General features: G+C 37.6%; 2 protein-coding genes across 5 annotated transcripts in view; one reads left to right on the top strand and one right to left on the bottom strand.

Moving 5' to 3' along the window:
* The window catches only part of PPAT (phosphoribosyl pyrophosphate amidotransferase), a 42,530-nt gene that overhangs the window by 13,651 nt on the left and 15,677 nt on the right, over positions 1 to 13,202 (bottom strand). The gene's annotated exons all lie outside the window — the stretch shown is intronic.
* LOC119700180 (trihelix transcription factor GT-2) overlaps positions 1 to 13,202 on the top strand; it is a 29,553-nt gene that overhangs the window by 3,322 nt on the left and 13,029 nt on the right. For 2 of the 4 annotated variants that reach the window (XM_038134732.1, XM_038134734.1), the window contains exons 2-6: positions 3,823 to 3,909; positions 7,191 to 7,628; positions 8,638 to 8,727; positions 9,444 to 9,515; positions 12,369 to 12,455. In XM_038134732.1, coding sequence (XP_037990660.1) covers positions 3,823 to 3,909; positions 7,191 to 7,628; positions 8,638 to 8,727; positions 9,444 to 9,515; positions 12,369 to 12,455 — 774 coding nt within the window. Of the gene's footprint in view, positions 1 to 3,822; positions 3,910 to 4,580; positions 6,913 to 7,190; positions 7,629 to 8,637; positions 8,728 to 9,443; positions 9,516 to 12,368; positions 12,456 to 13,202 lie in introns of those variants that run through there. The other 2 variants (XM_038134735.1, XM_038134733.1) reach the window with 2 other exon arrangements.

Below are 13,202 nucleotides of genomic sequence, written 5' to 3' on the forward strand. Positions count from 1 at the left end.
TGGGTTTTACTAAATTATTTGCATCTCTTGTTTTATTCAACATTCTCTGCATATGCATTTAAGCTCTGCTTAACATTTCATTAGGGTCAATCTGCTGTTTGACATCACTCAAATCTCCTTGTCACATCCTAAATGTCACTGAAGCACAAGCCCCAATGATAGTTATAAGTATCAAAATAAGATGACTAAAAAGAGAAATTAAAAGCTTAGTTTGTTCCCATGGTATGTAGCAATTTACATTAATTTTGAGAATATTTTTTAAGAAAACAAGAAACTCAGCATTATTGCCAGGGGTCATTGTCAAAGGCATATAAAAGAGCTGGACATTGAGTTTGTCCTTGTACCATTCCACGTCTCCCTCTACAATGCTATTTTACAGATCTAAGGAAAAGAAATTGTCATTTTTCATTGTCATTGTTTACCTTAACAAAAAGCTTGACCTTAATTTGTCATCGCTATCAGAAAGCCTCTAATCTGTCAAAGTCACTTCATATTAAAATGGCAATTTTTTAACATTGTAATGTGCTCTCTGCACTGTGAATTGCAATCAATTTTAAAATTTAAACTTGCAGAACTGAGGCTAATACAAGCCTCACTTTGAAGACTACATGAAATCAGGATAGTGTCCTACATCTGAGGATCTGCCATTAGATTATCCTCTGTGTTTTGATGTAGTTTGCACCTGGTAAACCTAATTCTCCATCTGCTTTAGACTTCTAGCAATTTTAAATCAGCAAAAGTAATTTTCAACTGTGAATCCCAAACTACAGCATCTATAAAAACAATTACCCCTGGATGAGACATGCCTTGTTTTGAAGCACTAGGACAGTCTGGTTTTAAAGCTGGTATAATTAAATGTATCTCTTGATTGCACAAGCACTTCTGTTACTACCTCCAGAAAAATAAAAGCAAACAAGTTTTATGGATAAACAAATTAAATGCAGCTAACTGTAATAATGCAACACTAATGCAAAAATTGAAATGTGAAGATTTCTGCAACAACCACAACTGAGCTGCAAGGAAAGCACACTAAGATAGAAATGTGTCCTGCAGCTATGCAGAATGCATGCATACATCCACCACAAGGGGCTGAGGGAACAGCTGTGAGATCATCAACTTTCTTATTTAAGAATGCAAGTCAAGCAACTAAACTGTACTAGAGGCCCAGTCTTATTCCACCTGCAGTCAGAGTCCCATGCCTGCCCAGCCCAGTACTTTGAAGAGCACTTGCAAGGCAAAACTGGCACCAGTGTCTCTGCAGCTGATGCTCTCAAGTCATTTTGCAGAGACAGAGGTGCCAGTGTCACTCCCACAGAGGGAAAGGCAATTCCTGGCACAAGCAAAGGCAGCCCCCCATTCCTGCCCCAGCAGCGACTACAGGTCCTCTGCTGGGCTTGTCCCTTTCAAACACAGTGTGCTGCAGGAGAGGAGAGAAAAATGGTCCCTCGCTTCTTTTAAAAGAGGCAAAGACATCTCATTTTTAGGGGGCTGGAGGAATCAAGGATGTCTAGGCTTACGGCTTGGGTAACAAGAACAAAATGCTATCAGCAAACTAAAACCTGTGACTAATAATATGTGTCCACTATGAACATTTAATTTTATTTTGAGAAATTGGTTGCTATACTGATTTGTCTTTTTAAAAAGCATGACAGGGGACAGGCATGTTCCCAAAATAATTCACCATATATTTACCATTCTGCTTAGCCTCAGTCTCAATATTCTTATGCATGCTTAATGTAAAGATGCAAAGCATGTCTTTACATTATCTCAGCTACTATCTCAGAGAGACAGCAATAGGAATGGAGGAAAAGAGACTACTTTTTTTATAGGACTGAATGGTATTTCAGTAGTGTTCCCCTGAGGATTTTTCCTACGTGGTAGAATCAGTTTTCTTCTGAAAGTGTATTTGAAGAAATCATTACTGAAATCTCAATCAAATCTGAGAGGGGTGTCTCAGAACAAACCTGGTAGCAACACATATCAGTTCCCAGCTTGTTCATGAAAAGATAACACTTTCTGCATAAGTACATGCTGAAATGTAAGCAGAGACGTTCATGCTGCCCTCCCAAAACACATTTCAGAGGCAGAGATGCAGCTTAAATAATCATTAATAAAGATACAAGTCAAAAGGTTCACTTCTCTTCAAGTACAGTTTGTGTATTATTGCATTAATCAACAACCAAGAAAATCTATGTGAAGTGATGGTGCGCTATGAAAAATGATATCTTTCATTAGAGTTCAAATGAATGACCTTCCCATTTTGTTAATCAAGTTAAATCAAGTATTAATAAACTAAATACATTATTTTAAAAAATACTCGCCTAGAAATTTGTTTACACTTTTTATATGTCTTTCTTTATGTTTAAATATTAAGGCACTGGTCACCTTGCTTGACCTTCACTTTACCTCAGCAAAAGCAGAAAGATTATCACTGAGCAGAAATCCATCAGCAATGACTGGCAGAAAACTCAGCTACTAAAATGAAGTAGCTGAGAAGATCTTTCAGAAATGCTGAGATAGAAGTTCTACTTATACATGGTTTTCCATGTCTGCACTTTTTAACGTGTCATTGACAGTATTTTATGTAGGTTTTTTTTTAAACAAGTGTACAATAATTTTATTGAGTAGCTTTTGTGCTATAGTAATATCTTTTTGTGGTAACTGTTCTTACTAAAAACAAAAGAAGTTTCTCTTTCAATGTAACAATGTAACTAACCTTGTGCATGCTAGTGCCTATGGCACACTCAGAAGCCTTCCAGGAGAGAATTTATTCTCCTCTCCCTGGTTTGCTTTGCTGCTCTTAAGCAGCTGAAATGCCAATCCTGTCGCTGGAGGTGGAGACATGAGCAGCATCTCCTGCCAGGGAAGCCAGGCAGGAAGCTGGGAGCAGTCAGAGATCAGGCCGCTGCATCTATGAGTCATAGTGAGCCTTGCTGAAACTCAGGAGGGTTTAGGATAATGGTTTCAAACGCAGTTTTCAGACGTCAAGGGTAGGAGATTGCATCCTAACTGCACCTCATTACTGCTCCCCCTGACAAACTACTGCAGAGCTGCGAGCTTTGATCTGGGTGCTCTGCCTGGCTGGAGCTCACGGAAGCTCAGCTCCCATACAAGGAAGCAACATTTCAAACCTCCTGTCAACATGGTATGTAGAAAACAGCACACTACCACAGGACGACTTACAAGTCTGTACTCTGTGAAAATCTAGCTGGTTCTGAACCTGACGTGCATGTGCTGCTTCATATACTTACATAGCAATTACTATAATGTTCCCTTTTAAACAAACGTAGAAAAGCTATGCTGGGAAAAGCTAGACGTAATCCTGTCAGCTACAAATACGCCTGTTGTCAAGTCACTCCCCATACTGTTAATGAATTCCATTGATTTCCAGAGCTCTTTGCAGAACATCCTGATTTTCTTTATACTTTTCTAGGAATTTATTTTTGTTACATAAATGGATTTGTAATTTTATGAATCTGTGTGCAAAGTCTGCCTTTATTTATACGTCTCTTACTTTACATTATTATTTACTCTGAATCCTGAGTCAGAAGAGCATACAAGTCACTAGAATCAAGTTAGTTTCAACCAGAATTTTTAAAAGCATTTTAAACAGGCTTCATATACAAGACATAAAATGACTTGCCTCCTATAACTCATGTTCCCCTTACAGGGACAGCTAAATTAATTTAAAATTTATTTTAACTAAAAATTAAGTGTTGAGATTTCCAAATTAAAGATCTTCTTATAGTGTATGGACATTTAAATTCAAACTTCTAATTTAGTCCATACCTACTTTTCATCTAAAAACTCTTTCCTTCCCAGGTGAAATACCAGTTTCTTTAGAAGATGATGAGGATGCTCCAGGAGATCCACTACTTTTTGTATCTCATGCCAGACCAGTTCAACTAGGTATAGTATGATGGTACAGAGAGATCAAAAACTAAAAAGCAGTATGGGTATCAGAGCACTTCCTGATAGCTTGAAAACACTGTCATTCTGTTTCTGATCAGTGTAGCTTTAATGCAGCCACACTCTGCCACCATCTCCTTGCCAAAGCTAGCACTCAGTGGTGTTGTGCATCACTAGACACTGACCACTGTATATGATGTAATACCTGCATGACCCCCTGTTGCATGCAAAACACATCCCATGCTATGGCTTAATCATGATAAACTGCATTAACCACAGTAATTTTGTTAAATGCCAGTGGAAAGTTTGCCAAATGCTAGAGAGTATACCCACATCAGCTTGTGGCTATTCCCTAGCTCATTTTCTTAAATCATGGATGCTTAAAGCAGCATGAGCAGGAGAGACATGCAGAGCAATCCAGACTTGCAGTGGTCCCAGCATAACTTCAAAATCACCTCTCCAAGCAAGGAGTGGTCAGCAATGCTTTAGTCCAACCAACCATAGAACTCATTTGGAAAACGTCCTACTCTAGTAGTTTTGCTCAGCAAAGTTACAAAGCAAAGGCATAAATCTGGCAAGACAGAGGAAGAGCACCCTAGGTGTGAGCCCCTTCAAAGGGAAGTGACAGGAAATGGAGAAACATGGAAATGTTAAATGGAAAACACATTTTAGCAGATTTAAGCAACTGATGTGCTGATTCGTTGCCCGGATGAACAGCAGCTGTCCTGAATTTCCTACATGCTCTTTCTATTTTTTATATACCCTCTATGCCTTAGTATACATCCCAGTCCAGTTACAACAACTTCCATTACAAAATCTGCAAGGTGCCATATTTAGGAAGGAAACAAGGCACAGGCTAAGCCGATGGCTATTATGGTACACATTACACCCCTCCTGCCTGGCATGGAAAGAAATTAAGGAAGAGACCAGAATGTCACATGGTATTTATGCACACATAAAATACTTCATGCATATGAACAAAACATGCAGAAAGTGTCTGAATCAAATTTTACAGGAACATGCTTTTATTTCTTAGTGCTCAACACACTGCCAAGCAGAAAAATAATTCTGAGGAAGCTGCTTTCACAAAGTCAGCAAAATAGCTTCAATTGCATGGGCTCTCAAGTATGTACTAGTACTAAAATGTCCTCCTCTAGTACCTCTTCCAGACTGTAAGTTTCAGGCACTATCTCAGAAACCACTGAAAGAAAAAGGTTGACCCCCCTTTGTATCTATAATGCCTAATATTTTAGTTTTATTTTAGCAGATTTCTCAGGTTTGAGGAAGTTTAGATAAAGATTAAATATGAAATAAATGCATCTTTCAGTTAAAAAATAATGTATTTCCTGCTTAAACATTTTTAAAAACAAATTGAAATGCTTTTATGATATAAGGCAAATTTTTGCACTGACCATGACAACTTTGTTTCAAAGCAGTACTTGTAGGCAGGATATTTTGAATCCAAATGTTTTTTAAATAGAATGAGAAACAGACAAACCTGCCATTTTTCACTCTGCACACAGTAGAGTAAGCGAGCAATACACCAAGTCACCAGAACTCATTTGGATAATATCCACAACCAAAAGTGAGCTTAGTTGGAAATTAACTGACTAGTGAGAAATACTGGTCTATACAAAAAAAAATAAAGAAACTTCATTCCTCCCAGATGCCCCCATGCTCTATGGCTTTGGCTGGGAAGTGTGGAGAGCACCTCCTTGCACTTCTTGTCCTCTCTTCCTATCGTCTTCCCTAGGCCTTTCCTCTCTGGCCTATCTCATGTTGGCAGTTATCACCTGTGGCAGTTCCTATGGTTTGATTCACCAGTAAATCAGCATTTTCTTTCACCCCCTCAGGAAGAAATGGAGAAGGCATAATTGATGTGCCACCTGAAAATTACCCTTCTCAACTACACTGCCTATGAGCTGGCTGCTGCATTGTCCTGATTAACCAGGGCAATAAGGAAAAGAAAATTGTATCTGTTAGAACAACTTATTGACAAGTAGAATGAATTATGGAGACTAGCAAAGAATGGCTTTATCTAGGACAAGTTTGTCCCCAGACAGGTTATTATAAATGTGCTCCACTGAAGCTCTGTGCACAATCAAGGGTCCGATCCTACTGCCATCACACACATCTCGGTGGCTATAAAGTATCAAACTCCCATAATCTGGTTTGCTCTTCCAGAAACAGACACTGACTGTATGTAAACAGACACAGTATGACTGTAAAATCCTGTCAGTTACTGTGCATTTTCATGCTGCTTTATTTGATCATGCCCTGGAAATGGTTTTGGGTTTATTTATTTGGGTTTTTTTAGTTATTTTTGCAAAGCTTTAGAAAATGCATGAGAAAACCCTTTCCAAACTAATCTTATAACCAAAAGAAAGTCTTAAAGCAAATTCATAAATAGAAACAAGGAAACATTAAAAAACTAAAATATATAATTTTTCAGTGTTTTAAGTGTTATATATATTTAAGTGTTTTATACAATGTTTCAGTGTTTGTTATTGCATAGGTGGCAACCTTTACCTCATAATGTTAAAAAATAAAGTGGACTGGACAAAATGGAAAAATATCTTAGTTTTGCAGAGTAAGATAACTTACACTGATTTTTACTAAAAAACCCCAAATATTTCTGATTCATCTGCCCTGAAAAAGGTGCAGGTTCTGTGCCATGAGAACTGGGTTCTGGCACACAAATGTTTTACTTAACCAAAAGTCTCAATTCCTCTGCTCCCCACAACTAGGGTGCTTTGTTAAGAAAGAAGGATCAGATTCTTTAGATCCTTACCCAGGTTAAATCTCTTTGTGTGTGTAAAAACTAAGTATGGCATGAATGCAGAAAGTTGAGTCTTGATGCTAGTGTCAGTGCTAGTGTCAGTGACTTGGGGCCAATTTATTATTGTGCTCATGCAGCACATCCCATCTTCCCAACAGTTCTCTTCTCCTCTCTAATGTCTGAAGGACAAAGCAGCTCATCAGTTGTACCCAAAGATCTTACAGGTAAAAATTTAGTGTATTAGGACACAGAAGAAAGAAATGTTCCTCTTAAATTAATTAAATGTACATGTGCTATCTTAATATCTGTCTTCAAGCGAAAGCAAAATTATATCAAAATTAACAAAAATGCTGACAAATTAATAACCAATAGCTTGATTGTAATGTCACCTCTGCTCCATCTTCAGTGTCCTTCATTCCCGCTTTCCCTGTCCTTTCCCCGCCCCAACCACCCAATGCAGGTAACAAATATCTGTGTCTTTCCCCTCCCCCCCACAATGCAGGTAATCCAGCATCAGCAGTAGAGGCTTCCAAACCACCGGCTTTCATTCCTACAGTAGCAAATGAAGGAGGAAAACACTGGACTGTTAATGAAGTCAGAGCTTTGATACGCATTTGGTCAGACAAAAATATCCAGCAACAACTGGAGGGGACAGTGAGAAATAAAAGAATATTTGAACAGGTTGCTGCTAGACTGCAAAAGTTTGGAATTGACAGGGACTGGAAGCAGTGCAGGACAAAATACAAAAATCTGAAACATGAATACAAGAGTGTAAAAAGTGCCCAAGTCTCAGGGAGTACGAGTAAAAGTATGAAATTTTTTAATGAACTCGATGCTATTCTGGGGCACTGCACAATGGAACAAGCAAGTAAATCAGATAATGAGGAAAGTGAGAGGCCTCCAGAATGGACAGAAGCAAAATCAGAAAAGGATTCTGTAGGTAAGTACTTCAACTACTCATATATCATTTAAAATTTTTAGTTTTCCAGCACTAGAGAGACCTTAAAAAAACTCAAAAAGCACAAACAGAGAGATTACCCAATTGGGTGGTGTTGAAAAACACTGAATAGAAATTTACTATTTTGTTCAGTAGTTTTGTATTTTGTTATAAGGTAATATTTCAGATTGAGTGATTTCCCTGTACTTTTTAAATATAACTGAGAAGCAAAAGGAGAAAAAAATTATGAAGACATAGGATAAAATGATATAGAGAGACAATTCCAGTCAGAGTCATGTCAGAAGAGACTGCTTCCAGTTTAGCTAACAGAAATGGATCAGAGAGATAGTCAGACTATGTTACTGGAAAAATTAAGACAATGAGCAAAAGAAATCTGTAGTAACAGACATTGTTTACAAAAATTAACATCTAAATTGTCTTTCTCTTATGGTCCCAAATAGCTCAGTTTGATTTGCCTTTGGAACTCCCAAACTGGTGAGACAACAGTGAAAATAGCAAAAGGAACAGCACTAAGAATGCTGCCAGAGCCTGCCTTTGGTTTTGGGTGGTTATTGACAATGGTAATGGGTGATCAATGCAGAATTAGAGTAGACTGATGAACCTACACTACCCAAGAGTTAAAACATTTTTATTGGTATATACAACCAGAAACATGCTTGTTGTTTAAGAACAGAATTAAACATTAAACTTTTTATTGAGATGAGGGGATGATACTGTGTTGGCCAAATGTAAGTCTAGAAGTCAGTAAAGTAATGGGAGAAGTCAAGAAAAATATTACACAAAGACAGTCTGGCGGAAAACTGTGAGAACATTTTGGGGGGAAGATTCATTCTTCAGTTGCCATTTCTAGACGTTTTGCTAATGCATCTACTTTGCCTGTTGAAGTAAAGAGCATCCAAGGCTGGATGGGCTTTTTCATTTGATACACCACAGCTGATCTTCTAAAATATAAAAATTTGGTGCTGTAATTAATTTAGCATTATTTACACAGAAATGCCTGGAGACACAGGTGAAGAGGACTCTGTTAGTAATACGTCAGAAGACCTACAGGTTGCAGATATAAAGAAAGTTTCTGATTCAGGTAATCTGAAAAGTCTTCTATTTTATATAAATACCTAAATTGAGTAAATTAAAATTAATTTCTAAAATAAGCCCACATTGTAATTACAGGCAGAAAATTCAGAGATCTAAAAGAGATAATATCATAGAGATAACCATCATGTACTTATGTACACATTTACAATGTCCTGCTAAATTTAATAAAATCAGTCCAGTAAGTAATCATTTCAAAGACTTGTGACATAGAATGTAGAGAAGAAACAAGTTTAAGCAAGTTGAGTACAATGTCCTACTGCATGTACGTTTACTTAAACTATGTTATTCCCAAGGATTAGAACTGTTCAGTCTCCTGGACATGAACTAATACAGCATCTCTTTTTCACAATACGTGATCAGGATATAATTGCGTAAATGCTCATGTCAGGGGATGAAAACTTCATTAAGGAGTCTCACTGAATACGAAGGTTGTATGCTCTGCTCTTTACAAAGAAAGATTATGGTTTACATCTGAAAACATAAATTTCAGGGGAAGCAGAAGTTTTAACATTCAACTGGAGACACATGAAAGTCGCAGGCTGACAGATTTTATTGTCCACAACAGAGCACCTCATGTTCTCTTTCAGTAGTGTGAGGCAGAACATGGTCTAAATTAAGTATTAAGGAGTAGTCTTACAGAATTTAAGATGGACTAATGTGAACTTGAAAGATTTTAATATCAAATTAAAAATCTTCTGACAGATGATGTTACTGTAAATACTACTCCCGAGAGTCAGGCAGCTCTGCATACAACCAAAGAAACAAATATGACAAGTAAGTAAAGAGATGATTGTAATTTAAGGTATACCAGAGATTAACATTTTTGGCTTTTTTTCATTCAATAGCAATTACATTATTAAATTTAAATTTACTAACAAATAAGCGACCTTTTACCAGCTCACCATAGGCACTTGACGCATTCCATGGAGAAAAACAGGTTGTCATGAAAAGTGCATTGTCTATAGGGACTTCATTTTCAGAGAGACAAATATGAAAGAAATAAACAGCATTTTGTGGGATCCAGTTAAGACTGATTAAAAAATGTATTTAATTCAATTTCTCCCCATTGACAAGTAAAATTTCTACATACACATGTATGTGTCATGGTATTGTTTTTCTCCTCTACCCATATGAATTTGCTACTCAAAGAGCAGCAAATGCCCACCTGAGAAGAAGACAAAGGTAAATTAACCCTCACAGCTCCTTGCACAGCCTGTCCTAGTTCCTGACAGGTTGCTATCAGCACTGCCCAGCTGGGGGAGCAGAAGGACCACAGCAGTCTCCAACCCGTGGGTTTTCAACTAAAGCGTCCTGTGGTAGGCTGGAGACACTGTGAGTTGCTCTCTCTTTTGGCAAAACATACCCCACATTGAATTGGTCTGCAAATAAAATCTTATTTAGTCATTTTCACTGATGTTTTCAATTTCGTGGGATCACTTTCAGTTGTTACTAAAAGTAACAGATCTGTTCAGAAGAGCCAATTACTTCAGTCTATGCAGTCTGTCAGTCCAAACTCCATGTACATTCCACGTGTGTCAGACTTAGCAGTACGACCACAGAGTGTATGTATAGGTGTTTGATTAAATTTGAAGTGCGGGTGAACAACAGTGGAGATGAGAACATGTTTCTAAGAAACACCAGTAGCCTGATGTTCTTAAAAATACCTACAGCAAGTATTTATGTCAAACAAATTCCTTTCCTTGTCTTTATTTTCTTAGGATTTTTGATACCCCATGCACTTTACTCTATGTCCCTCTCAGAACAAATTTGGAGTAAGTAGTGACATTTCCAAGATACATTCCTAAGCAAGGGCTTTTTAATAACCTGTTGCTTAAAGTTAAGATCTTAAGTTGGTACATACTCAGGCACTTAACTTTGGCTTGAACACTTGCTGCTGTATGCAAGGGATTTTAAAATGTACAGATATAAAGTCAAAAGATAATGTCTTCATACATATGCCCCAGGCTAGTGTTAAGCAGCCTGTTAAGTTTCGGAGAAGTGCAAACCTCAAAGTTCTTAGTTATTCACTGCCTTAGCCTAGGCATATTTGGGCTGCAGACATAAACTTTTAACTGATCATCCACAGTTTTCTCTATCCACTCTCATATATCTGTATGACAGAGCAACAATTTTGCAAGTTGTTGGAGCGTAAACATAAGCCACACACTGAAAATTTTCCCTAGTTTTAACATATCCCAATTCCCTTTTATACTATTCAAGACACACATGAGAATAAGGATTAGGAGACAAATTACTAATCTTGCCTCATGAGCCAGAAAAAAAGATAATTAGTGATGCTGACAGAGTGCCAAGAGAACAGAGCTTGTATCAGTCTGAGAGAGTGAAAGGAAAGACTGGGACAGCATTGCTGGGGTGCCTTGTGAGCAGTTTTTCAAACACAAAGTAGAGATTAAGCGTATTTGCTGGCAGCTGTCTATAGCTTCACTAACAATTCAGATAGAGCCACTGTGTTTTATCCATGCCAAAAACTGTTGATGGCTTGTTCTGTTTGGCTCAGTCTTACTCTTCTTGTGCCCTCCCTCCAAAACTCTGAAAGGTGCCTTAGAAAAAAAAGCCAGGCTCCCTACCCACATTCTTGGCTCACCAAAAAAAAAAAAAAAAAAAAAAAAAAGAAAAAAAAAAAAAGAAAAAAAGAAAAAAAAAAGGCATGTGATGCTTGTCTCATCGTAAAGAACATCTGATGCAAACAAAGCTGTATTGATCTGGGGATAATTTTTAATAAAATGGCTCTAGATTAAACTTTATTGCTCAATGTTTAGGGGCAATATTCTTGAATGGACTGAGAACAGGCTGGGAGCCAGAAAACTGCTGTCATTGATCCATGATGTGGCCTTCACCATTTAATCTCTGTAGAGCAGTGTCCTCACCGGGAAGCAAGGATCAGCAAGACCACTTGCATCATTCGCCTGCCCATACCTCTGTCCTAGGGCAGAGGGGTGGAATTTTCCCTTAACACCAGTGGGCCAATGGCAGAGGAGTAGAGATCTCCTCCCCATGGAGGTGAGCCCAGGGACACCTCTGTCACCCAGCTGTGTGATGTAAACCCCTGCAAGCTGCAGCAGCAGAGATGCTTTTGGGACAGGCTTTAGTACATTGCCCTCATCAGGCAGGCAGCCTTACAGATCAATTGTCTAAGCACAGCACCCTGATGTGTCAGGGTCCCTTGCTCTGTTTTGGGGCTAATTCAAACACTCTTGGCATCAGTCACTTGGGAGTCTTTCAATAATTTCAGTATATATTACACCCTTTATGCAAGTCATTGTCTTGCCTGTTTTGCTGCACGAACATTTGTCAGTAACTGGCTATCTTACACCCACCATCAGTGAACCAGTCTACAAATTCTGATCCAGGTTAAAATAACTTAAGAGTTTGCACACATAACCCATAAACTGATATACTGCAGCTGTTATGTGATGTTCTGGATTTACTTTATAAGCGGGTACTCTGTTCTTAAGCCTATTATTGCAGATAAATGACAGCTTTAACGTATTAAGAGAGGAAATCTTTAACAGTAGTTATCAGCAGCATTCTGAGTAGTTGATTCTCAAGACATCACTCAAGACGTGTTCAGTTAATAAGAACTCTGTAAATGATTAATTTTTACAGAAATCCTTGAAGATGAGGGGGACTTTGCCAACTCTACCCCAGCAGCTCTGGAAGCTACACAAATAAAGAAGGAGACAATTGATATAGGTAGGTCAGGACTTTGTCATGATAGTTTTAACAGGACATTCTACTTTACCGGGCATTGCAGACTCCAAAGGTTCATATGTTATTCCAGCAAATTACACTTGTTCTACTTCTAGGTTATGATAAATTATGGATTTTGTTTGATTTCATAGTGAAGAAATGTATGAACACTTATTCCTCCTTCCCATAATTATAACAAAATCTTATTTTCCCAGACAACATGCTCCTTTTTATGATGATATGATTAGTCTGCAATTGATTGTGACACAACTATGGTTTCTCTTACACAGTTGCTAGAGAGGATAAAATGGAAAGATAAATGGCTGTCTCAGAAACTCAGAACATTTTTTACATTGTCTGTATTTTCAAACTACTTCATGACTATATTTAGTATCAGATTATTTACTTTTAAGCAATTTCCATATATATATCTTCTGAACTACTTTAAATATGAAACTGAAATCAGCACCTCAGCAATATGTAGAAGTCATATATTCAATGATAAGTGATCAGGAGAAGATTTGTTTTGTTTAAAATGTTAAAATTTAACATTAGAACACAGTAGGGATATTAATATTCTGGAATAAATGAGCATAAAACCATAGATGACCATGAAAAAAAGGCATCAGAGGAAATAATGATGGCATTGAAATATAGTGACCTGACACCCTGGATCAAAATATTCATTACAGTAATGCTGTTTGTATGCAGAAGTTAATAGGAAAAAAAAATCAATTTTAGTGATTGTGT

This window comes from Motacilla alba, chromosome 4 (genome assembly GCF_015832195.1).
Source record: "Motacilla alba alba isolate MOTALB_02 chromosome 4, Motacilla_alba_V1.0_pri, whole genome shotgun sequence".
In the NCBI taxonomy this organism is placed as follows: domain Eukaryota; kingdom Metazoa; phylum Chordata; class Aves; order Passeriformes; family Motacillidae; genus Motacilla; species Motacilla alba.